Here is a 25,107-nt window from a genome sequence, read left to right as displayed (position 1 = left end):
CCATCTGGGACTTTCTGTAACCACCAAAAAAAGGGAAAGGTTATTATTCCTCTCTAATTCATTAGTTCAGTTATAATCTGTTTAGTTCAAGGTGTCTTATTTACATCATGWGTGTGCTTGAAATTSCTTCCTGTYCYTGTGGAATCAGTGAGGAAAACCTRTTTCTTCCCACAGAGCAGGAAATCYGCTCCAGAAWTTAAAGTCTCYTCAAACACAAGTGGTCCTTAAAATTAATTCTCTTGAAAAGATCTGTCACAGCCCATTTCCCTTTGTACTGGATGATAGAGCTGAGCAAGTAGAACATGAGGAAGGGAATGGAAGAAAAGACAAACCTGAGGGAAGCCAGGAACAAGGCAGAGAATGCAGCTGCCTATTAAGCCACAGATCTTCCAGAAACTTTGTGGACGTTTGAGGCTGATTTTGAGCATTGTTCTTGCTAGCATGGGGTACTCACTGAAAGCCATCATTCTTCCTTGTGGTTATATTCCTCCAAAGCTGGAGTCAAAAATCCTTTGCGGACATTTAGTCACAGCTTGGTGCCAAGGTAACCTGGGAAACATGAAAAGTTACAGARCACCAGAATTTCACAGCTGTAGGAAACAAAAGGGCTTTGTTAAGCAGGCAAATCTGTGCCACTTAAATGGAGCGCTGCCAAAGGGTCAGACCTAGTTAACTGGCTGTGTTTTGAAGTGGAAGGAAGCAGATAGGAATGTTTCCAAGTTTTAAAATTAGCATTTCATCAGGAGTGCTTCCAAGTCTTAAATACAGCATTTCGGCAGATACATTAATGGTGTTTAATTGATCTGGTTCATCTGCCTGAGAATGTAGCAGTGAAAAAAGGCACCTTCCCCAAGGCTCTGATTCATGAACCCAGCCCAGACTGTGGATCCAGGTGGGCAGTGCTGTGTGTGGGTGATGCCTCCTTAGAGAAGCTCCAGGGCATGAGCCCGTGGTGGGAACATTGCATCTCCATAGCAAAAACAGAGCATGGGCTGTGCCAAGGTGATCCTCATAAATCCTGTGTGATGTGCCATGCCTGGTACAACAGGTATTCCTAGGGTTGGGCTGGGACATCAGAAAGTTACTCTTAAAGWTAGTCCCTCAAATGTAAAACCAGAYTGGATTCCTTCCAGTTTAAGCATGCTGGTCTTATCATTTAAACGTAGTTTAAAATGAGTGGCCTTATTGATCTTTATTGATTAAATAGGTGATATTGGTCATTACGAGACTGAACCCCAGACTGACACTGTTGTTACCCCCATTTGAACAGAGTGGGGCWACAGAAAGTACTCAGAGGGTATCATTGTGCTTGAATGTTTGCTCTGGTCCTGGCCTGATGTTTCAAGCACCACGACCTGAGGGTAGCACGAGCCACAGATGGGAAAAAAGGCAGTAGAAGTGACAGTGGTGTAAAGTTTTCTACAAAACAACGGCATATGAATATCTGAGTTGATAAAATCCAATGCTAGATTATAAAAATGGGTGGTAGGTTTATTTTCTGAGTGCCTGAGAGCCCAGCAGATCTTTCACAGTACAACCCACCAGGTGTCTCGGTCACTGAAGTTTCAGCCCAGTAAAAGTGCCCAAGAGCTGGATTTTGATCCTGAAGCCTACGAAGTGGAAGGTTGGATGTTGGTGCCTGGACATGGATGGTGCCAACCATGGAGAAACAAACACTTGCAGTTTTTTCAGGAAATGCGACTATCTTGGAGGTTTTTTAAAAGCAATGGTACACAAACAGTGCACACAATGTTTATCCAGCGTTTTGTCATGCATTTATCTAGCAGTTTGTACTCAAGGTCTTTTGTAAGGATCCTTGATGTTCCATTGGGGTTTTTTGGACTGTGATCAGTTGCTGAGCCACCATTTTTAGAGAAACAATGAGTCTGCAGTCTTACTGAAAAATATCAATGATTTGTAAAATGCACATCTCAGTGCATGAGCAGGCTATGCGGTTTTTAATTTGTTTTCATTATTTTATCTGTATTTTAATTTCATTGGCTGCTTGATTGCCAGGTCTCATTATTTTACAAGCATTATTAACAGCYTTATCTGTATCCTAAAAAATCCTGTGTCTGGTAAGCTTCACTGTCACCCTACTGCTACTAACCTTTAAGAATTGAAACCTGTTCTTGATGCACAATTGAACATTTTGCATCATTTGGACAATGCATATTGTCCAAGCTATGATCATCACTGTTTTGGTTTTTGGTTTTTTTTTTTTGTTTGTTTGTTTTTTGGTTAGTTTTTTTTTTTGACAGGAAATTACTCATTTGGGAGGAAAAGATGTTACCCGACAAGCTGATTTTAATTAGTCCACAGAAGGGAGGTGTGATGATCAAAGCTGCATTCTTACACTATAATTYGTTTGAGGTTTTGTCTGATTGTGATTTGATGCTGGCTTTGTGTTTGTGGTCCAAACATATTGTATTAACAGGTTTAGCTTCTCAACACATGAGCATCACAATTTTGGGTAATTATTACTGGCAGCTTCGGTTTACCTTCATTTTCTGTAATTTCATCTGTGGTGAGCAGTGAGCTGGTTTTGTAACCTTTCCACCCCAATTTGAGTTTTAGCAGCGAATTCCTCCCTACAGACTCTTCTCATCCTAGCAAGCCACAGTGCCAGAAGCTAATTCAACCTGTGGCAGTGGACAGGAGCACCCTGAGAATAGCTGGGATGGGATTTGGCATGRAAAGAAGCCAAATCACCTTTTAGTTTATGTAAGTCTGGTCATGTGACACAAACTGGATATATCCAGCAACAAGTCCTTGGCTACTGTTGAGCCACACAGAATTGTTGTCAACCTTTTTTTTTTTCCCCACACAGAATTGTTGTCAACCTTTTCCTTTCTTTACAAGGCATGAAGTGTTCCCAGTTTCGATGGTTGGGATTTTGAACTTTCTTTGTTTAGGACTTTCTCTGAGAATGTAGAAAATTACTTGGTAATTGCCTCTCTCTTTGCTTTGTCCAGAGAACCAAGGGCATAAATTTCTTAAATCACAGCAGACTAAAACCACAGGATAMAACACAGAGTATCACTTTGGAATGTGGAATCTTAGATGTTGCAATGCCTGACTTCCCTCCTGGAAGAGTCTATTTGGTGCTCCAGGCCAGAAGTGTGCTCTGGGGTTATTCATTTCCAGCAGAAATGCTCAGTGCTTTTGCTCACATCTGTGACCATGGGTTTGCTGGATCCTTACAGCCTGGGCAGAGCCACAGGAAGCCCCAAACTTGGAGGGTAGAAAGCCCCATCACAGGTGGGGGAATGGTGGTGTAAAAGAAATAATTCATTCCARAAGTTTTGCTTTTTATAAGGCCTTGACCCCCTGTGTTGGTCAAAAAGCWGCCTGGCTTTGTGAGGTTATCATTTAAATGGTTCCAAAAGCAGCTTTGAGAAAACAAACTTCTCATTTGAGGTTAATGAGACACAGAGTGGGGCAGTTCACGCTGTACTTTTGCTGTTACCATTGTTCCAAGGCAGCTCTCTGCATGGCCAGAGTGCAGGCAGCTGGCACACCGTGGCCTTTCCTTCTTCTCAAGAAAACTTTCTGATATAAAGACAGAATCATATCTCAAACAAGCTTAACTTCCTGCAGAAATGTTTAGAATTTTTAAAAAATTGCCAAGAGGGTGCAAGTCTCATGCTTTTGTTTTTATTTTTGGTTATTTTGTTTTCTTCGATTTTGTTTTGTTTTRTTTTGTTTTTCTTTTGGTGGTGGTGCTGATGCAGTTTTCTACCTGGCATTGTAACTCTGAATRTTCTTCCTGGTGAGTCTGTATAACAGGAGAGCAGCATTTGCAGTGTTGCTGCTGCTGCTGCTTTGTGAATTATACATCCATGGCCAGGATCTTGCAGGAATATTCCCTTCAGATGTGTGTGTGTGTGTATATATATCTATACATCTATATATCTATATATCTATATATCTATATATCTATATATCTATATATCTATATATCTATATATCTATATCTAATTTATCTATCTATCTATCTATCTATCTATCTATCTATCTATCTATCTATATCTATATATCTATATATCTGTATATCTGTATATCTATATATCTATATATCTATATATCTATATATCTATATATCTATATATCTTTATATCTATATATCTATATATCTATAGCTAATCTCTATATCTATATCTACTCTATATATCTATATCTAATCTATAAATCTATATATCTATATCTATATTTATATCTATATATATATATATATATCTATATCTATATATATATATATATATATATATATATATATATATATATATATATATATGCACACAGGCACAGACAACTTGTTTCGGACATAGGCAATTTTTTAATGCTTTCCTTCAATTTTCCAGTGTTACAATTTAACAGATGGAGTCTACTGAAGNGTATAACAGGAGAGCAGCATTTGCAGTGTTGCTGCTGCTGCTGCTTTGTGAATTATACATCCATGGCCAGGATCTTGCAGGAATATTCCCTTCAGGTGTGTGTGTGTGTGTATATCTCTATATATCTATCTATATATCTGTATATCTGATCTATATCTAATCTATATATCTATATCTAATCTATATATCTCTATATCTATATATCTATATCTAATCTGTACATCTATATCTAATCTATATATCTATATATCTATCTCTCTTTATATATATATATGTTTTTGTATGTATGCATACAGGCACAGACAACTTGTTTCGGACATAGGCAATTTTTTAATGCTTTCCTTCAATTTTCCAGTGTTACAATTTAACAGATGGAGTCTACTGAAGGACTTCCCTTTTCACTTGGATTCCTTTTCTGTAGAAGCCTGSAATCTGAAATCCTGTCTTGGGTGCTAGAGAAGTTATTTCTAAGGTCGAATATAGCAGAGACAAAGCTGTTCATTGTTTCCAAGTTCCTCTGTTAGTTTGTCTTGCTATGTTTTCAGGTCAGAAAGGCCCAAGCAGAAGAAGCTGGATGCAGCTTTAAACTGTCCTCACATAAGTTTCAGTTTAGGATTTTCTTGTATTAATTAGAAAAGTCTATGTAGAGAAGAGCTGGTATTTCTCCAGAAATAAATCTTATTTCAGTATGAACATTGTGAACTTGATATTACACACACACATAGAGTCAGGCAGTGGTATTGTTAAAAAAAAAACAAAACAATTGCAACTTCAGTAAATACCTGGAGACACAAAGAGTGGTAGGAGTGGGAGAGCTGTTTCTCTTCAGTACTGCAGGCCGATAAATCCCAAAGAAATCCATATCACAGAAACCCTCCKGGTTCTGAGGGTGAGCCATTGCAGTGATTCAGTGCAGGTGCTGTAATTGGTGCCTTTCCCCCACACCACATTTCTGATATGTGTATTTTTTAGCGTTTGTAATACCAAGTGGAAAGGAGTCAATACAGGGCTGCAATTCAGTCTTCCAGATGCAGAGATCACTGACAGAGAATTAATTACTCTGGGAAATTCAAAGGCCTGAGTGCCCCAAGTGACAGCTCAGCTGTCAGTGTTCATTTGTACGATTTTTATCACAAACTCACAMTAATAGCTTTCTAAATAAAGAGACAGGAAGAGTGAGCACCAAGATTGAGGTTAGTCTGAATATGCCTTTAGTTTTAAAAAAGTAAACAGGCAGGAGGAGAGGTACCAAGAGGATCCATTTAGTTTGTGTTTGCATGGAAAGGGATCCAGACAACTCCCTGATGCACAGTGATCCTTGCTCGAGAAGAAAAACTGCTCCCCGAGCGTTTTGGGCTGGCAGGGAATTCCCTGGGACAGAAGATATTTCTTGTGGTCACTGGGAAGGGRAGGCAATAAGCAGAGGGTGCTGTGGCTGACATCCCTGGCATTGCTGCTGCAGCAGGGGAACAGCATCTGGTGCATCTGCCTCGGGTACAACAATTGCACTGCCAGCTGCAGATGGGAGCCCCAGGGCTGTCAAAGGGGATTTAAACTCCTGTYTCTTTATAAAGTGCTCCAGCTCTGGTGGTAATGAACAGAGGGGAACAATTTGGTGTCCCAAGCCTCTAATTCTAGTCCTGACCCAGCTGGCTTAACACTTTTGACTTCATAAATTGAGTACAGTAAATAAATTACATTCCTTACCACCAGTAAAAGGTTATTTCTTGGCACATATTTATTGACGTTTGCCAAGTCAAATTTTAAAATATAGGTGGCATGACTTCTATTACTTCTCTGGAGATTGTTTTATACTCTGTTAATTTTGCTCTCTTGGAACATTTCCCAGTGTGTCACAGGCACCCTTTTGTGTTAATTTTTTTTTTTTTTTATTTTAGCATAAACTTTCTCATCTAATTTAACATTATTTTTTTTCTCTCTGATATTTTTACATTCTTCAGGTACTTACTAGTGGCAATCTCCCTAAAGTAAGGGTGCAACTTCCCTATGTGTACTAGGTACTCAAGAATGCATGAAATTTGTGTCATGCTCAACATCCTATTGCTCTGAAAACTGCTTCTTCTTGGTGGTGTTTTGTTTTGCTTCCTTGAAAAAGGTCTTATGGTATATTGTGTTAACATTTTGATGCTGTGTGAATTTTTTAGCTCTGAGATTTTTCAATAATTTATGACATTAGCAAAACAAAAAGCAAAGAACCATTTTTTTGCAAATTGGGTTGTAATTAGTCCTCTCAGTGTAGCTGAGTGAGAAACTTGGGTCAGGGGCTCCTGTTTCTCCTTTATAGAACTTCTGTATCAAAGAAAAGAGCCATGCTSCTTCCTGGAGTGGAACACCAAAACAGGGATTAGAGCTCTAACTGAATCAATGGCACTATGACTTTTCTTCCAGATCCTAGAGGGTGATATCTTTACATTCCTCAGCAGAAGAAAGCAATTCTCATGGGTTGTTTGCCTGAGTTTGTGCTGCACAGCAATGTTAATGATAGTTCACAGCATGTTTGTTTTCGGTAGTTCTTGTGTAAAAACCCAGCTTGCTCAAAACCAGTTACTGAAACTAATGCTTAAAAAATTCTTAATGCATAGTTTTATTGAAAAACAAATCTCTACATAAAATATTTTTTTGAAAAACACTACTGTGAGAAAAGCAGCCTTCTTTGGAACTGCAAAGGGACTTACTGATCTCAGGATAAATTAGGAAATGTTTTCCTTGAAGCTTCCTACATCCAGCACGTTTTAAGAGAAAGCAGAAAGTTTTAAGTTTTCTTTAAGGACTTTTGAAGCACCATTTAGTAGTAAAACACCTCTGACTTGCATAAGTAATAATAATCTTGCATATAAAAAGTACTTTATGATTTTTTCATATTTTAAAAAAGTGAAGGTAAGTTTATAATATCCAAACATACAAAAAAATGCCATTGAGATATTCCTTTTGCATTTCCACTAGGGACATAATGAAATTTTTTTGAGAATTATTTAGTAAGTTATTATTGTRCTTTTGAATACAAGAGCTGGCTAGCACTTAAACATCCACAACTTTGATAAGTCACGGATCGCACCGATTTTTTAGGACATCTGTGAAGAGTTGCCAAATTAAGTTTAAGAGTAGAAAATTCTTATAGAAGAGCCACTTTGAAATAATTTTTGTCACTTGTATCTTTGTCTTTTGTGAATTTTCTTTGGGACCTAAGGAAGCTGGAATTAGTAAAATAAGATTAAATGATTGCTTGGCATAGCAACTCCAAATCCYCTGTGCACTTTTCCAGAGGTGAAAAATTGGTGTCAAGAAAAGGACYGAATGACTTATGTATAAATTATACATCTAAAAACTCTTTTCCTATTGAAGCAGAGATTGCTTTCCTCCCCTCCTTTTTGCACACGTTGTCCTTCAGTGTTTCAGCAGGAGCAGGGTACGATCAGAATTCGTGTTCCTCCTCCCTCTGCAGCTGAGGAAGATCATGATCATTGCAGGCCGAGCTGCCCGAGCYTTGCCCTCGCAGCCCCATCAGCCCACGCCATGTCCCTGCTGCCAGCTTGGCACTTGGGATGTGCTGCTCCAGGCTGGGGCTGTGTTTGCCAGGGAAGCTCGAGCAGTGCGGCCGAGCGTGGCTAAAGCGGTGACAAAGCGGGTCCCCTTCGTGCAGAGCAAGGGATGGACAAGGGCAGATCCTGAGTGGGACATGCCATCTGCTTCACCTCAGCGTGGCAGCAGGCCAGGGCTAAAAATTCTGCAGTTTCCTAAGTGGCTGCCATGCAAAACAGCCTCGTGGAGGAAGGAGATGGCTCAGAGTGTCCCTGCGTGTCCCCAGGCTGCAGAGCATCTCGCACCCTTTCGATGCGGTTCATCACACGCGGTGCTGATGTGCAGCCAGCCGGGCGCATCCCGTGGGACAGCACGTCCTGCTTTGGGAACATGGATTGTGATCTGCACAGCCAGGCTGGCAGCAGGCAGCTCTTCCCACTGCAGCTGCTCCTGGGGCCRTTTTCAAGGGGCTCTGGGTGTACCCAGCTCCAGGCACTGCCAGCTCACCACAGCCAGCCCTGGGTCACGCCGGAAACAGCAGCGCTCCAGCAGCAGCGACAAACACTTCCTCATTGCTAACCTGCTCTCCTGTTTTTGAGTTTCTGTGCTACCATGGGCCCTGCAGAACAGGTTCCCAGTACAGCCAGTTGTCAGGCTGGTGGCTGACACAGCAGCCCACGCTGTGGCTTGTGGAGAGGCTCTGGTGTGTGCTGCTGGTGCTGCGCTCAGCCGGGGCTGGCTGGGGTCTGGCAGATGTGCCTTGCCTCTCCAGGAGTGCCCTTCCATCACAARGTTCCTTTCCTCATCTGCCAGCAGCTGCCATATCACAACAGATTTGRACAAAACACGATGGCAAATGCTGTCACAGGCGCTGGAGCTCAGTTTGAAGAAGCCACAGAAGACTGTTTTGATGGGAGCGCTGAAGTCTTTTACGGTGGGATTAATCTCTCCTGACTTTGCTGTCAAAGGCTGATCTTGCTGTCCAGCCTTTCACAGCCAGATTTGGAGTTTATTCCATCTCCAGCCTAAAGTAAGTAGCTAGAATAGATCAAAGAACCCATGCCTTTGGAAAAGCTTCTTTTTCCTCCTCTGACTGTAAAGGGAACCTGATTGAGTGTCTCCTCTGGAATTGTCTGAGCTGAATCCATGCGTTGCTGCCTTGTAAGTGGATATTACCGTCTGTATGCAAGAATCACAAGGAGTGTCAGGTCCTCTATAGATAAATTTCTGTGTATTCAACTTTAAAATATATTTCTTGTGGGTGTCTCATCTTGGGAACTGTGTTTGAGATCCCGCTCTCCTGACAGAAATGGGCTTGCAGTTGCCTTTCCATCAGACTTCAGTTCTTCTGCCAGGTTGCAGACTGGTGGCAAGAATAAATAGGGAACCCATTGCAAATGTTCATACATTGCTTTCCTCCAAACTTTGCAATATTGTAAGAGTTGAAAGCCATCCAAATGGAGGCTGCAGTATGCGTAAATTTGACATTGTCAGATGATGCCAAATCTGCTTCSTTCTAATGATATTCTGGTAAATGAATCTAAGCTTTTTGAAGATTAAGAAAATTAGAATAATTAAGGTATTAAAAAGCAGACAAAGATAACTGTTCTTCACCTAGGTAAAAGTATGCAAATGAGAGTCAATTTATCTGAAGAACAGGTTTGATGGATTTTCCATAYTCTGAACTCTTTTAAGAGAAAGTGAGTTTCAACATGTACAATGCTCTCTTGTATTAAAACTAAATTAATYAAACAAGAAATTGGCATTTAAAGAGTAATGCAGGAACATTGCATTAAAGCTACTATAGAAAATAACTATTTTTCTGTTGCAAATATTCTTACTTAATGATAGAAATAAGCTCTGTTTTGATTTTYTCACTGAGTGTGTAGTATAGAACAGCCTCGAGTCCTGCTGGCGAAACAGAAAAATTGAAACTTTAAATTAAGACCCATAAAATAATCAATAAATATATAATGATAACAGTAAAATGTGTAAAGTTCTATCAAGCAAAATCCAATAGCAAGTGCGAATATGACAGATAAAATGATTGTCTGCAGTTAACCTGCAAACTCCAGGGGACAATGAGAGCTTGTCTATTTATGTGCTTAGCAAGTTTATAATTTCTTTTAGCTTTCATATTTTTTTTAGCTTTCACCAAATATTATAATTCCATATATTTAATTGAGTTTAGTCTTTAGAAAATCCCTTAATGTATTTTTATACAGAAGAAGATAATCGAGGCTTTCYGTGCAAACCTCTGCACTGGGGTTGCGAGCAGAGGGCTCACACYCCAAACTGGCAGATCCCAATGAACAGTTCATGCCCTTTCAGCAGCTCAGCCATTCCTTGCTATCTCTGCTGGTCCTGCTCAGAGGCACCATCGTTGTTGTGTGGATGGCAGGGAGCTCCCTTTGAGAGGTGCTTAATGCAGCTCCAATGTTTAGGGAAGAAAAAAAAAAAAAAAAAAAAAAAAAAAAAAAAAAAAGAAAAAAAAAAAAAAAAAAAAAAAAGAAAAAAAAAAAAAAAAAAAAAAAAAAAAAAAGAAAGAGTGAAGAAAACAAGTTGTTCCACCCAGAAGAGGCTGGCAGCACTGGCAGGTAGGCTGCCAAAGAGGTGACAGCTCAAGAAACCTGCCTTCCTCTGCACTGCTTTTGTATCGGTGATTGTGGGAAAGTGTTGCAATCACCGTAAGAAGGAAATCCAAGGTTTAAGAAACATGTGGTGAGGTGCTGCTCTTGTGGGCGCAGCAGCGCCCGGGCTGTGACGTTGCGCTGGCTCCAAGCCTGGAAGCCCTCGGGCACGGCAAAGAACCAGCCTGACACTGCTCTGACACACAGTAAGTGCTCTCTCTGCCTCTCGCTGCCCCTGCACACCCTCCCTCCCTCCCCGCTTCTCGCCATTTGTTCGGTTTGTTTGTTTAGTTGTGAGGTGCCASTGCAGCCTTTCTGCACATCTCGCTGTCCCTAAAGTTGAAAGACTATGTAAAGTGCAGAGGTACTATCTTGCAAATCCAATATATTTTTTTTAAAGGATAAATAAACACTGTCGAGAAAGGAGCATTTAATGCCTCCATACAAAAACTATGTTACCACTAATTAATAAATATTTTATTATTTTTCTTGCTTAATTTAAATTTAAATATCCCTGGTGTCAATGATTCACTGGTTTACCAAAGTTCAGAWTCTCATAGAGTGGTTGTGGAAAATGTAATTGCTCGATTAGGTGTAAGAGAAGAGTTTCTACAGTTTAACTTTTTCTACGAGTTTCAGGTGGATTATCTGGCTGKCACCATAAACTTCATATTTAAAATTAAATATAATGAAAACTGTGTCACTGATTTAGATACTGTTTATTTAACAGAGTCAGATGTTTCACGAAGTTAATCATCAGCAAAATACAAATCAATAAGGAATGTATTTGCTCTAGAGAACTGTCTTTCAGCTCATATCTTGTAAGGATTGGGGTAAGTCTGACTTTACCATACTTTAATTACTTATAGCTTATTTTAATTTTTTTTTTTAAATTTTATTTTGAGCTGCTGAAGATGGTCTAAGGAAGGTTAGGTCCCTTTAGAAGCTTAGTCTGAAATATACATGTGTTTGCTTTTCATAGTTCCCTCCTGTTGGAGTAGGATTTGGAACTATTCCTACAAAATTCAAGTTAGAGTTCTTATGAGGCTTTATATCTTTGTATGAGACAGTAGTGCCTATTTTCAGCCATTAGGAGTAACTTTTAGGGRAATGTTTGGTTTCTAAGTGTTGTCCCTTGAGCACTCTTTAACGTCCTTCCCTGAGAAAAGATGTCAATGTGCAGATACCTCGAGTATGTCTGAATGAAAAACGCTGGAACCTGCAATTCTTATGCAAATAATAGTTAAACATAGCAATATTTTTCAAACAGGRAGACCGACATATCAGACCTGGAGAAGGAAAACCATGGACAGACCAATCACTGCCTCTGGCCAGCTTAAAGAAAAATCACTGTTCCAGGACAGTGATGGCAGTGCAGTTCCTGCCAAAACYGTGTGCCACAATTGTTCCAAGCTAAAGGTATGGAAGAGCCCTCACGTCATATTTTCTCTGGAATACCGAATTGCCATTTGTAGTCCTATCAAAATTCAGTCAGTTATGTATGGCACTGTTTGAGGCTGTCTCTGGGAAATAATGTTTCTGGGCTGCATCCAAAGTGGGATGGAAAGGATTTTAGGCACCAGGGGAGGGGGGGATTCTGCCCCTCTGCTCTGCTGAGCCCCCCCTGCACGGCTGCATCCAGCCCTGGGGCCCAGCACAGCAAGGACAGGGAGCTGCTGGAGCCAGTCCAGAACAGGGACACCGAGGCGATCAGAGGGATGGAGCAGCTCTGCTGGGAGGAAAGGCTGAGAGAGTTGGGATTGTTCACCTGGAGAAGAGAAGGCTTTGGGGTGACCTCATTGGAGCTTTCCAGCTGACCTGAAGGAGCCAACAGGAAAGATGGAGAGAGACTCTTTACAAGGGCCTCGAGTGACAGGACAAGGGGGAATGGCTTCACACTGACAGAGAGCAGGTTTGGATTGGATATGAGGAAGAAATGACTCCCTGTGAGGATGATGAGGCCCTGGCACAGGTTGCCCAGAGAAGCTGTGGCTGCCCCATCCCTGGCAGTTCCAGGTCAGGCTGGATGGGGCTCTGAGCAACCTGGAATAGTGGAAGATGTCCCTGCCTATGGCTGGGGGTTGTAATTAGATGATCTTTTAGGTGCTTTCCAACCCAAACCATTCTGATTCTATGGTTGTGATTCCATGCACACAGAAGTCAATGAATGTGCTTAGAAGTTAAAAAAGGGGCTCATATTTTACCAACAACCCATTTAGAGGTGTGCTGTAGTCACTGTGGTAATTGCAGCTGTGTCTTTTTGTTCATGTGTTTTAGAACAGGAGGAGAAGTAATAAGATATACTGTGACAATAAGTGCCAGAAACAAACATTATGCTACAGGTTTACCCCAAGGAAGGAAACCAATATGTGATAGAAAGTTAGAAGGTGCCTACCATCAATGTCAGTTTTCCTTTTCTTTGCAGCAGCTGAGTTTATGGAGGCCACCCTGAGAAAGAAAATAAAGTTTGTTTTAATGATAACAATAAGAAGATTCTCCTCACAGAAAGTTAGAAAGCAAAGCATATGATTTTTGTGCTACTTGAGTGGGTTGCTCAGGCATCCAGCCATAAAGCAAAGAATTGCTGCTTTGCAAACTCAATTATTTTCTCTCTTCAGATATTTCTTGGAGCTCTAGCTTTTTCCTTTTTTGCCAAAGGATTTTCTGGAAGCTACATGAAGAGCATGTCCAGTCAAATTGAAAGGAGATTTGAAATCTCATCATCGATTGTTGGCATTATTGATGGCAGCTTTGAGATAGGTATGTGTGCTTCCTTTGAAAGGGGCAAGTGGTTCCTGGTACATTTTCACTCCCAAAATAATTTTTTATATACTATTTTCTCTCCTGTTCCCTGCAGGTAACTTAATGGTGATGGTGTTGGTGAGCTACCTTGGACCAAGAGTTCATCGACCAAAAATAATTGCTGTTGGGTGTCTCATCATGTCTGTGGGAGCATTTTTGTCAGTGATGCCTCAGTTCCTAATGGGACGGTAAATATGGAGAATTTTCACATTGTGCACTAGTTGAACTTGATCATGGAAAGTGTTCTTCAAGCATACATCTGAGTTAAAAGCTTGACAATWGTAGTTTCTTCCAGCTATTCCAACAGGAASGCTTTAATGGGTGGATTTTTTAATACTGACTTTCTGATTTTCTCTCTGAAAGCTTACCTTGTGCTACAGGTGAGCAAGAGACAAACCTCARGTTTCTGTAGAATTTACACGTAATTTGGGATAAAGGGGATTGAATTTTTCACCTGGGATGGATATATACATAGATGTGTATATTTTTTAACTATGTTCCCTTTTCTTATTTAAATGAAATGTAATTAGATCTTGATGGAAAAGGTTTCTTTCTCCATGGTGGCTACTCATGATAAGCTCTTTAAAATGCTGAAGATTTTTGCCTAAACTTGGGGAGAGTTAAATATCTAAATATCCCACTCACATTTAAGCTTTAGTACTTACATAGTTGTCACAGCAGCAGGTCATACCTTTCCAACCCTTGGGCATCCTTACATCTGCCACAAAGGCAAGAAAGAGGGAAAATATCTGCCCTGTTTTATGTAGAGAGATGTGGATAAACGCTACCTCTGTCCTTCTCTCAAAAGAATGGTCTCTGGAAGCAGCTTTGCTGTTCTTTAGCTCAGGAAAATATTTGGGTTAGAATCATCATGGGTTAGAATCATCATTTGGGTTAGAATCATCATTTGGAAATGGCATCAAGATCCCTGGTTTTTTTCAAGCAAAGCCCTGGGAATGGCCCTCCCCTCCACTTTGTGTGTCTGTAACGGGATGAACACGTGTGATTATGAGGCTCAGAAACGCTTCCTGCAAAGCAAAGCCCTTCATGTGTAGGTTGTATTTCACACAGTTGTTTTCCAGTTACAATTATGAAAGGATAACTGTTAGTGTGGACAACTCCTCCACGAGCGTGTCACCTTGCTCCCCAGCATCGTCTGAGGTCCCTCCACTTGCACATGCTACAGAAACACCCAGCACAATGACAAATGTTGGTAAGATRAAGCTTTTTCTGCTTGTCCCCATTGCACACACTTTTTAACTGGGAAGCAGTAAAACCCCTGCTAGAAACCATGGTATATGTAAACACGCCCTGTAATGATTGTTGGAACACATATTTAATGTTATTTTACAGTTGCTGTAAAGTATTGTCAGAATTATGTTCACAGAAACATGAATGTTTGTGGCCTGCAGGATGTGAGAAAACAACAAATTCCTATCTGTGGCTCTTTGTGCTGGTGGGGAATCTTCTGCGTGGAATTGGGGAAGCACCAGTTATGCCACTKGGAGTTTCATATATTGATGATTTTTCTAAAGAAGAAAACTCAGCATTTTACATAGGTAATGTACAAATTAGTGATTTTTATGCTAGACATTCTATTCTTTAACATTTCTGTAGTCAAACAAATACAAAAACAATATATCTGGATAATTCTGAGTTGCACAGAAACAACAACAACAAAAAACCCAACAAAAAACCAAAAATACCCAAAACAACAACAACAACAACAACAACAACAACAACAACAACAACAAAAAAAAGCAGTGCAAAAGAGGTCTCATATTTATTTTCTAGGAATAATTCCAGGATGGTGTTTTTGCTTTCACCAAAGGCAAGCATAATGAAATACTCGCTTCTCCAAAGTGCAAAGTCAGATCTGTCTTATCTGGCACATCATCTTCAGTACCACAGCTTCAGAGGATCAAACTCTTCCTAATCACTATTTCACAGATAAAGGAATGATTCTTGCTGTGAGGATCTGTAATGTAATCCCAATTGTTTACAGTAATGTAAATGTGTTTCAGGAGCTCTTACCTGGCTTTTTGAGTTATACATGCAGCACACTTCCAGTTGGCACCTTTTAAAAGTCACTGTTTACTGTAGAAAAAACAACACCTTGCCAGGGTGTTGTAAGAAATCCTTTCTAATTGGGATTTTGCTCTTGTTTTGATGGCACATAACCTATTGCCCAAGACAGAGAGACTTACACCCAAGCTAATTAATTTGTTGGCAAACTGATTTAATAGCATGAGGTGTTTGTGTGGCTGAGCGAGTTCAAGAACTCTGGCCTGAAGTAACTTGGGTGAAATTGAGCTGATCAYAAAGGTAGTAAGACACAGTTTCAGRAAGACCTCAATATGAAATGCTACAGGGTAGGGCCACAGCAAATGTCTTCTTTTGGGAATGAGGAAATCTGCAGGCTATAGAAAATGGAAATAATGTGGAGGTAGCCATTAGAAACAAGTGTTCCACTCAGCAGTTATCCAAAATATTTGTAATCGCCTCTGAGCTTCCAACTAAAGGTATTTTTAAAAGTTTAGCTGAATTTTTTTCTTGTCAGAACCTGATCTGGGAGAGATTGAGACAGGTTGGAGGCTACTGGGCAAGTGAGACTGAAAATAKAAAGTAAACATGGAGAATATCATGGATCAGCCACAATGAAAAATGGGTTATACAAAAGAAATAAAGTATTTAATTTACAGTGCATTAAAATATTTCATTGTTGCATTCAGAATAGCACCCTTATTCCATTTTGGTGAACTGAACCAATTTGCAAAAAAGTGAATTTTGAAACAGTCTTTTCCATAGAGTGGAAATTTCTTTTCTTGGCTGACTTTAATTCTTTTCTATATCTTATTTTTTATCATCTTCCTGAATCAATTTATGAAGTGTTTTTGTAAGATACAAATATACAAAAAAAATGTCCTGTAAAAAAAAAAAAGTCAGTCAAGGATTGCTGATGAATTCTGACCATTAATCTAGTTATTTGACCCTGAGCAAGAAGTCTCAGCTTCCTGTCTCTCCTTTTTCTTTTGTCCTTTGATGTTTTGTTGAGGAAGAAAACAAGTTATTTTGAGACAGAGACAGCATTTTCTTAATAGAACTAATTAAAATCATTTTGATAAAGTTGTGGTGACAACAATAATACCAGAGCTGCCATAGGAAGGAACAGAAAATTTAGCATATTTGTTAARCTGTAAAAATTTATTACAGAAGTTCTGTATGATAAGCTGAGCAATCACTATATTCAGGAGAGAGTTTAAAACCAAGTCTTTCTCAGGATGAAAATCTCTGCAGTAGACCACAATAGAGCTGAATGTGGGCAAGAATTGACAGGCATTTGGTAAATAATTCCTTCTTTTCTAATAGATTGAAGCCTTTTGCAACTTCAAGGTGGCAGTTCCGTGCTGGATTTCAGCAATCCAAATTACTGAGCTGTATTTTGGACCTAGTGTCCAAAATAGTGCAGTGCTAGTGTCAGGTTAGCAGAAAACTAAACTTCAACACAATGGCCCGGGTGGCAAGGGAATGTGAGAAACTGTGCTTGAATTGTTTTGAAAAATATTTTATTTTATGCTGATTGCCAGCAGTGGTCACCCAAATCAAGCTGCGCTGTATTTACACACTCAGACACCAAAATGCAGTGTAGTTTTCCAGTTTTCTGGTAGCCTGCAGAGATGATTCATTTGAACATCCCACCTTCTTCTGATCTCCACCACAGCTGTGGTTACACCCTGTATTCTCTCAGCTCAGGAGCCTCCTGTGAGACATTCCACAATGCCTGTGCCATATCCTCTYCCCCTCTCGTTCCCTTCCCTGGTCCCTGCAGAGTTTTTCTCACTGTCCCTTCTCTTCCAGGCCTGGTGAGATCCTCAGGCATGTTTGGGCCAACCCTGGGCTTCCTGCTGGGCTCGTTCTGTGCCAGTCTCTGGGTTGACATCGGCGTCGTGGACATTGGTGAGGGACCATGGGGTGGCACGTGGAGCAAGAAGGGGTCTGGGTGTAGGAACCTCCATGCCAAGAAGCAGCTTCCCAGTTCACTGCCCCAAAAATGGGGCCTCTCTAGAGAGTTTTTCCTGCTYCAAAGCTGTTCAAAAATTGACATTCTAAGATCATGTTTTGTAGTGTGGTTGGAATAGCCCTTGAGAAGGACCTGTACTCCCATTGCACTATTTTTTGTGCTAGCACACACAGTTGTCACACCCTTGCTGTGTGAGAAAAACTGACTGAAAAAAAGGCCATCCCCATGTTGAGGGAATGATGAAAGGTTCATGGGCACTTAGCTAAAAGACCTTTATGTTCTCGTAAAAAGCATGCAGCAAAGATTGATCTCAAAACTCATTCGGCTGTTCAAATCACTTAGAAGTCTCTAATCCAAGGGAAAATTTGAGTAAATTTTGAGAAAAATGGTAGAGTTTGGGGATGGAGAAGCAGGGGTCTCTGGAAAATTGAGAAAGGGATGGTTTTTTTTGTGTGGTTAAGCATCCTTTTGCTGTCACTCATTCCCCCAGAAAGTATTGCAAGATTGTGGCCAGGAAATGCCCCTGTGGGCCTTAACAGACAAATCTATTTTTGACTGCATATGACTGATTCACTTCCAGGGATAGGTCATTCCCAACTTGYCCAGAGAAGCTRTGGCTACTCCATCTCTGGCAGTGTCCCAGGCCAGCTTGGATGRGGCTCTGAATAACTTGGGATAGTGGAAGGTGTCCCTGCCCATGGCAGTGGGATGGAGCAGGATGATCTTAAAGGTCCTTTCCAACCTAAACCATTCTGTGATTCTATGATTTGAAAAAAACTGCATTTCAACTCTTCATATGGAACATAAATCACCTCTGTTCTGGTCTTTAAATAATACATATAAGGATAAACAGTAATGTATAGTGATGTATAATAATTGCTCTCCCATAATATTTAACCCGTTTCCCTGTCTTTCTGTATTTTATAGATGCCATCAGTATAAATCCTAAGGATACCCGCTGGGTTGGGGCCTGGTGGCTTGGATTGCTTATCTGTGGAGCAGTCAACTTCATTGCTTCATTGCCTTTCTGGTTTTTGCCCTATTCCTTACCAAAAGAAGGAGAGAATGAAGACATGAAGATTAGTCACTTGACTGTTCAAGGAGATCACTGTAAAATAGASCCCCCAGATCAGCCACAGTTAAAGTTCTCAGAGGCAGTAAAAGGTGAAAGATAATTGCCCAAATGTTTGCATGTGAATTCTGTCTCATGGGTTCATCCAGAGCTGAGCATGGGCTTGCACAACCTTCAGCAAAATGCATGTTTCTGCAGTGCAAATGATGGACAAAAATGTCTTTAATTTGTGCTATTATAATTACATATTAAGGGCGAGTTTCAGTCCTCTCCTGATGTCAGACAGCTGGRAAAAAAACTTGTGCTGCTGCTCTGAGCACCAAAGATCCTCAGTTCACAGTTGTGAAATGATGGATTACAGGTACAACCCTRTGATTACGAAGAGAGAGTGGGGAAAACATCCCATCCTCATTAATGACCAATCCACAGCTGGCAGGCCACTGTTTCACTGAGGCAAATGTTTGGGAAGGAAATGCAGAGCTCAGTACTGTGTTAAATGCTGGWGGGACCTCACTGGGTTTGCAGCTCCTGTGTATGAGCTCAGGGATGCTGAAYGAATCTCACATAGGCAATACCAGATCCAACCAGGCACTGCTGGTTTTTTTTCTATTTTTTATTATTAGACCCAAGGTTTTGTTTGTATGTATGTGCACACCTACAGTTTAAATGCAGGTTTTTGTGTTCACTTTGTTTTAATGGATTTCACTATTCTAATCAGGGTTTCTGTTCTCTGTCACCCTCATGTGGGTCTCTCATGTGGTTGGTGAAGGCTCCTRTGTTAGGAACCAAATTTTACACTTGGTAGAGGGTCACAATGCTCTGAAGAGGCATTGAAGAGTTGTGTTACAAGCCAGAGCCCCCTGGAGGGGTGCTCAGGATAATCCAGGATCCCCGATTCCCAGCTCAGCATCCCCCATTCCTTTCAGCATCCCTGCTCCCCTGAGGCACGTGGGGAGATGAGGGAAACTCTCACTTGAGCAAGCACGTGTTGTGATAGGCACAGGATTATAACCTGCAACRCAGCCAGTAATTAAATCAAAGTTAATTTGCCTGTCTAAAGGATGCCAAAACAACTCTTCTCTGTGTTTAGCAGGGTGTACAGCATGTACCTCTCCATTGCAGATTTCCTGCCAGCRCTCAGGAAGCTGTTTGGAAATCCAATTTTCGTGGTGTTCATCTTCCTCACTATTCTACAGTACAATTCCCTTGTTGGGATGATAACCTATGAGACGAAGTTTATGGAGCAGCAATTTAATGTTTCAGTGGCAAAAGCCATCTTTCTAATTGGTAGGTACCTGCTTCTTTTCGAATTCCAGTGTCAAAAAGAAAACTTTTCTTCGTTGTTTTACCTTCCTTTTTATAAGGACCTTATGTGAATTTTTTTGGTTCAAAAGCAAGTAGTGATTTATTATTTTTCTGACTGTGTTTTGAAAATGGATGTTAATTTTAGTGTTATATTTCCTAGTGATCCTAATTCAGTGAGCTAGAAGATTGTTAAAACTGGGTGGAAGTTTTTTTCTTAGATAGATTTGGGTTATGTGTCTGTTTTCATGATCAAAAACCACCCCTCAGCTGCAACTAAGTAAAATCTAAGAGAAAGAAAATTTAAAAATGTTTAATGAAATGTATGATTTTTTTCTTTTCAGAATAACACATTGCTATAAATGTTCTTTCATTTTAATAACAAATATAAATTTCATAAGCAATAAGAAACCAAAATGTAAAATTTTGAGTCACTTTTTAATTCCAAAGCTCTTTTTCTATTTACCAGTTTCCTCAAAAATAAGTTCTTTGTAGTGTTCTACAAAAAAAGCATGCTGAAATTATATTAATCTTATAATGATTAATATGGTCTCATAATCTGGCAGGAAAACCAGGCTATTTGAGGTCATTGTAGAACTGATATTTCATTACTTTAACCTGAAGACAAAAGACCTTGGTCAGGTACAAATGTGGGAAGAACTTTCTTATTCCTATTTTTTTTTCTGAATGCAGAGAAAATTTTACAAAAATGACCCAGAAAATCAACAAATCAAACAAACAGAGAAAGGCAAACCCCTCCCAATAACACCTTGTAAAACCTCTCTGTTCAGCATGTAAATGTCAGAGCTGGTGTTTGTGAAATACTGAACAGATTAAATGCAAATCATCTCATGATTCACTCTCGGTTCAAAATGGAATCCAGTGCAGAACCAGATGTAGCTTCCTTTTTATATTCCATTTTAGAGACTTTTTCTGTAGCTTTCATAAAGTTCTGTTTTATTTTATGTGAACTGCCTATGAGCTAAGACATTGACATTTACTCCAGGTTCTAACAGGCACCTGCATAGTTTTTATACAGACAAACAACAATACAGCAAAAAGGTAGGGAATATTGAGGAACTGAGCTTTTGAAAGGCATAATATCATTTGAAAAAGAAAATGGGGAAGTGAAATTACTAGAAGGCAATGAAAACTTAGAACCTCAAAGAATCAGCCCCAAATGGGTATCTGATATTTTGAAAATACTGGAACAAGATATTTATTCCACATAGGTCAATGCAAGTGAGAGCAGTTAACATTTTTCTTACCTTCTATTTGCAGGTGTGATACTCTTACCCATCACAATCCTGGGGATGTTTCTAGGAGGCTTCCTGATCAAGAAATTCAAGCTCCACATAACTGAAATGACCAAGTTTGCCTGCATCACCTTTATAGTGGCATATTTGCTAAACCTCCTGTACTTCACGTGCAGCTGTGAGGTGCTCCAGGTGGCCGGTCTGACAGCGCCCTACTCGGGGTTTGTATCCCTTGGGTTTGGGCTGGTTGTGTCATTTGTCACAGTTGCTTCTTTTGGAGTGATAAAAACAAGAAAATCCTCAGTTTTGAGACAGAGTTGTCAGTCTGAAATGGTACCTAGTGTTAGGGATGGGAAAAAGTATACCAATTTAGTTTTTCCAATTTTGTTTTTCCAATTTTGTTTAAACTGGACATTTTTTTTTTTATAAATTGTCTGTTTCTTTTTCCTGAATGATTTGTTTCTGAATACTGACAATATACTCATATATTCTGGTAATTACTAAAAGAGGGGACATTTATTACAGGCAAATTAAATTTCTATATTCTATTTCAAAGCTTTAATTTAAAGTCAGCCTTCTCCTGTCACTTTGGGAGTGGGATGTAAAAGAAATGCTGATGATCCCTCATGAGGGTTTGCCAACCCCCCGTGGCCCCTGGAGTGCCTCTGACCCATTTCTCACCTGAGAAGTGAAAAGTGATCGTGGGTTCTGTGCTGCAAACAGAGGTTTCCCCCTCCCTGACCAGGACCATGGGTCATGCTTTCTTGAGAACGTTTTCCAGACTCTAGCAGCCTGCCACAATTGCCTACTGTTTAAATTTACCTCAGTCTGGTCCAAAWTTCAAGAGATTTTAAAGGATTAAAGCCAATCCAGCCAGGCTCGCTGCATTTTCAGTTCAGACAGAAAATCAGCCCTGTGTTTTTTTAAACTGAGCCTATGTTTGGGGAAATATCTGAAGTTATCTTGACAAATCTGATGCCCAGTTCAACTTTGATCTTYGTTTTTGACATAAAAGATGTCAGAGATTTGTGCAGTGGAGATAACTCTGGTTCTGCAGAGTGCATTAAAAATAAGCAGAAACAACAGGAGAGCATATACTGAAAGAGCAATTGTAGGAGGAGAACTGAGCCTGGAGAACTTAGCAYRTGATAGGCTTGTTCTGGTTAAGTTATTTATTTGTGTTTTACCTATTTAACAATTTCTATTTTGAAGACAAGCAACAGCCTAATGAGGGCTAAATCCCTCAGTTATCTTCCTTTCTAATAGACTTGGGGGAAATGTAGCCCACTTAATGTGTGCTTTTGGTTGAAGGAAGGGAGAAGGAGGAATAAAAGGCAAATTCTGAACATTTTTGGTTTATGCTGTGATTGATTTCACAGCGAGGATTATTTGTAGATTCTGGATTCTGGTTAGCACTGCTAACATGTGTTCAGAGTGCCCTGACCCAGTGACCTGGATCCAGTGAAAAAAACAAAAAAGTCAAGCACATCTTGCTATTTTGTTTTTATGTAGTTTTATATCCCTACCTCTATCACCTGGATATGGCAGGACATCCTACTCCTACAGAAAAGTATGGTCTTTTCTTGGGCCATATCTCTGTGATAAGAGATTCCAGGTATGATTTGGGATTATGATTTTTCCTTGGAGTGAGCTTTCAAATGGAAAAAGTAATACCAGATATTCCCTCCCAGCCTTTTCAATTCCAAGCCTTTTCAGCAGCAATCCATAGAAATGTTAATGCTTGAAGAAAAATCCTGAGAGAACTWTGTTTTAGTTGAAATCACCTTAGTCTCCATATGATCACTTCACAGTGTATTTATTGGGTGGTAGCAGATATCTGTCCATTTTGATTACTTCACTTCTCTGTGTTTTTTCCTCCCTACTCCCTAATATTTTTTTAACTATATAATTCAACTAAATAATTCCTTAATTTCTTCCTGTTGTCCTCCAGGATGAAGCAGCTTTCCTCCACCAAGCACATCTACATTGCCAGCTGCAATGCTGAGTGCAGCTGCCAGGTGGATCAGTGGGACCCCGTCTGTGGGGACAATGGGATCACCTACATGACAGCCTGCTTTGCGGGGTGTAAATCRTCATCTGGGACAGGAAGGAATATGGTAAATATCCAGGGGGGTGGGTGACTGTGTGACAGGACAAGGGACAATGGYTTTAAATTAGGAGTGGGKAKCTTTAGACTAGATATAGGGAAGAYATTTTTATCAGCAGCATTTCCAGGACTTCAAATAATCCTACCTGAGCAAGACCATTAAAAACAGTAGGTTTGCAGGAGTGTGTGCAAATGGTTATRTCTTCTGGCAGAAGAGAATTTGCCTTCATGTAACAGTACTAAAAAAGACAAGTAGCATTATCAGGCTTATATTTATATTCCCCATTAATATTCTCTGGCTTCACTTCAGGAAAATTTGCCTTCAAACCCGTGTGTCCTGCTGGCTTCACAGCCCACTCTCAATCCAGCACCAAATGCTGTTGAATTATATATAATGATGGATATGCAGAATTGCATATTTGGGTCCACACTTCTATTTYTGTTGTTGTTACTCATCTTCATCATGGGGTACCTGAGTAGAATGGCTGGATAGCAGTTCACATCTGATTTTGTTCATTTTGACCCATTTTAAATGCACACAGAGCACCTTGTGTTCTAGCAATGGCATGGCTGAAACTCGAATTCCAGTGGCTTTGTGTCTCTGGAGCAGCTCAGGGAGGCTGGAGCATATCAATGAACCCGGCCATCAGTCTGCAAAGATGATTACAGGAATTCTTTCAGCATCAACAGCAGCCTGGCTGATATGGGGAGTGGAAAATCTAGCCACTAAAATGTTTGTTCAATACCACTGAATTCTGAATAAATAAATTCTTCYTCTCATCTTTTTTCAGGTGTTTCACAACTGCAGCTGTGTGGAAGGACAAGAGCATGGGCTTGGCAATTCCTCTGCAGTTTTGGGACAATGCCAAAGAGAAAGCTGTACCAAAGCCTTTCCCTATTTTTTAGCATTACAGACTGCATGTGCATTTATTTTAGCCTTAGGAGGCACTCCTACATACATGATTATGTTTAGGTGAAATACTTTATCTTACCTTGACCGTAAAGCTTGGGGAAAGAGAAACAGAGAATGGTATCTACTATTTAATTCCTGCTGTGAGGAATGGCATGTGGATCAAATTGTGCCCCTGAAATCCAGCTCTGTTCAGAGGCAGAGCAAAATACATGTCCAGAAATTTAATTCTAATTTGATGCTGAGTAGATACTTTGGTGATGAAAGGGGTGAGCATTATGCTGATCCTGAATGCTGGGTTTCATTTCCARTGCTAGGGATGTTTTTACCAGAGCACTGAACTTGAAATAAGATGCTGTGCTAAGCCATAGCCAGTGCTGTTCWCATTATTCAGAGGAAAACAGGTACCTTTGTTAAGCCTTGTGGCCTCACAAAGTTTGCTGTGTTGGGAGAAGCCTGATACTCCCATTTGTTGGCTCAGCTGATAGAAGCAGAGTTACAGCAGGAATATTTTTAAAATTTTCATTCCTTTGGATGGAAAGCAGCACTGTTTTATGCGCTAAAGAAAAGATGGTGTTCTGTGCCTGTCACATCCAAGTGTCTTTCCCCTCCTGCCCATGAGTGAATCCCAATCACTGTGGTCAGTGCACACCACTGGGTAAYTTGGCTAAGCTGCTGATTCCCTGCAGTGTTCTGAGTGTAGTGCACACCTGGGTTATGGAYAGGGCTCACTTTTCTGGCCACTTTTCAGAACCCTGATAAGGATAATGAGAAGCCTTTGACGCTGATGCTGAAGAGGCAACATGTGGGTGTACAAACCCAGTTCAGGGAGGGGGCTGAGCACAGCAAGGCTCYCTCCTGCCCCTGTGCCAGCTCAGTGCTCCCTTCTGCCTGTTGTCAGTTCTTCCAGCTCACCTGATGGACACGGGCTGCTTTCCACTATAGGAATAAGGTGCTTTTGTAGCTGGATAACTCCCATTTGCTGTCTCTGTACAATGGTAGAGGCAGAGGTGGGTTTAATCTAACAAGGACTACACACCCTTGTTCCATCTGGCCATCTCTGCAACATG

General features: G+C 40.3%; 1 protein-coding gene across 2 annotated transcripts in view; it reads left to right on the top strand.

The window, feature by feature from the left end:
* The first annotated feature begins 8,647 nt into the window (after positions 1 to 8,647).
* The window catches only part of LOC130575554 (solute carrier organic anion transporter family member 1C1-like), a 19,711-nt gene continuing 3,251 nt past the window's right edge, over positions 8,648 to 25,107 (top strand). Inside the window, exons 1-13 of one of the 2 annotated variants that reach the window (XM_057369505.1) lie at positions 8,648 to 8,967; positions 11,298 to 11,400; positions 11,838 to 11,986; positions 13,186 to 13,327; positions 13,425 to 13,557; positions 14,452 to 14,582; positions 14,782 to 14,928; positions 17,228 to 17,326; positions 18,318 to 18,554; positions 19,585 to 19,749; positions 21,046 to 21,241; positions 22,972 to 23,137; positions 23,919 to 24,100. In XM_057369505.1, coding sequence (XP_057225488.1) covers positions 11,873 to 11,986; positions 13,186 to 13,327; positions 13,425 to 13,557; positions 14,452 to 14,582; positions 14,782 to 14,928; positions 17,228 to 17,326; positions 18,318 to 18,554; positions 19,585 to 19,749; positions 21,046 to 21,241; positions 22,972 to 23,137; positions 23,919 to 24,100 — 1,712 coding nt within the window. In that variant the 5' untranslated portion in view covers positions 8,648 to 8,967; positions 11,298 to 11,400; positions 11,838 to 11,872. Of the gene's footprint in view, positions 8,968 to 10,361; positions 10,774 to 11,297; positions 11,401 to 11,837; positions 11,987 to 13,185; positions 13,328 to 13,424; positions 13,558 to 14,451; positions 14,583 to 14,781; positions 14,929 to 17,227; positions 17,327 to 18,317; positions 18,555 to 19,584; positions 19,750 to 21,045; positions 21,242 to 22,971; positions 23,138 to 23,918; positions 24,101 to 25,107 lie in introns of those variants that run through there. The other variant, XM_057369504.1, reaches the window with a different exon arrangement.

This window comes from Malurus melanocephalus, unplaced genomic scaffold (assembly GCF_030028575.1).
Source record: "Malurus melanocephalus ecotype Western Australia unplaced genomic scaffold, MMel_1.1 scaffold_112, whole genome shotgun sequence".
Classification (NCBI taxonomy): Eukaryota; Metazoa; Chordata; class Aves; order Passeriformes; family Maluridae; genus Malurus; species Malurus melanocephalus.
This window is presented reverse-complemented; position numbering and strand designations above follow the sequence as displayed.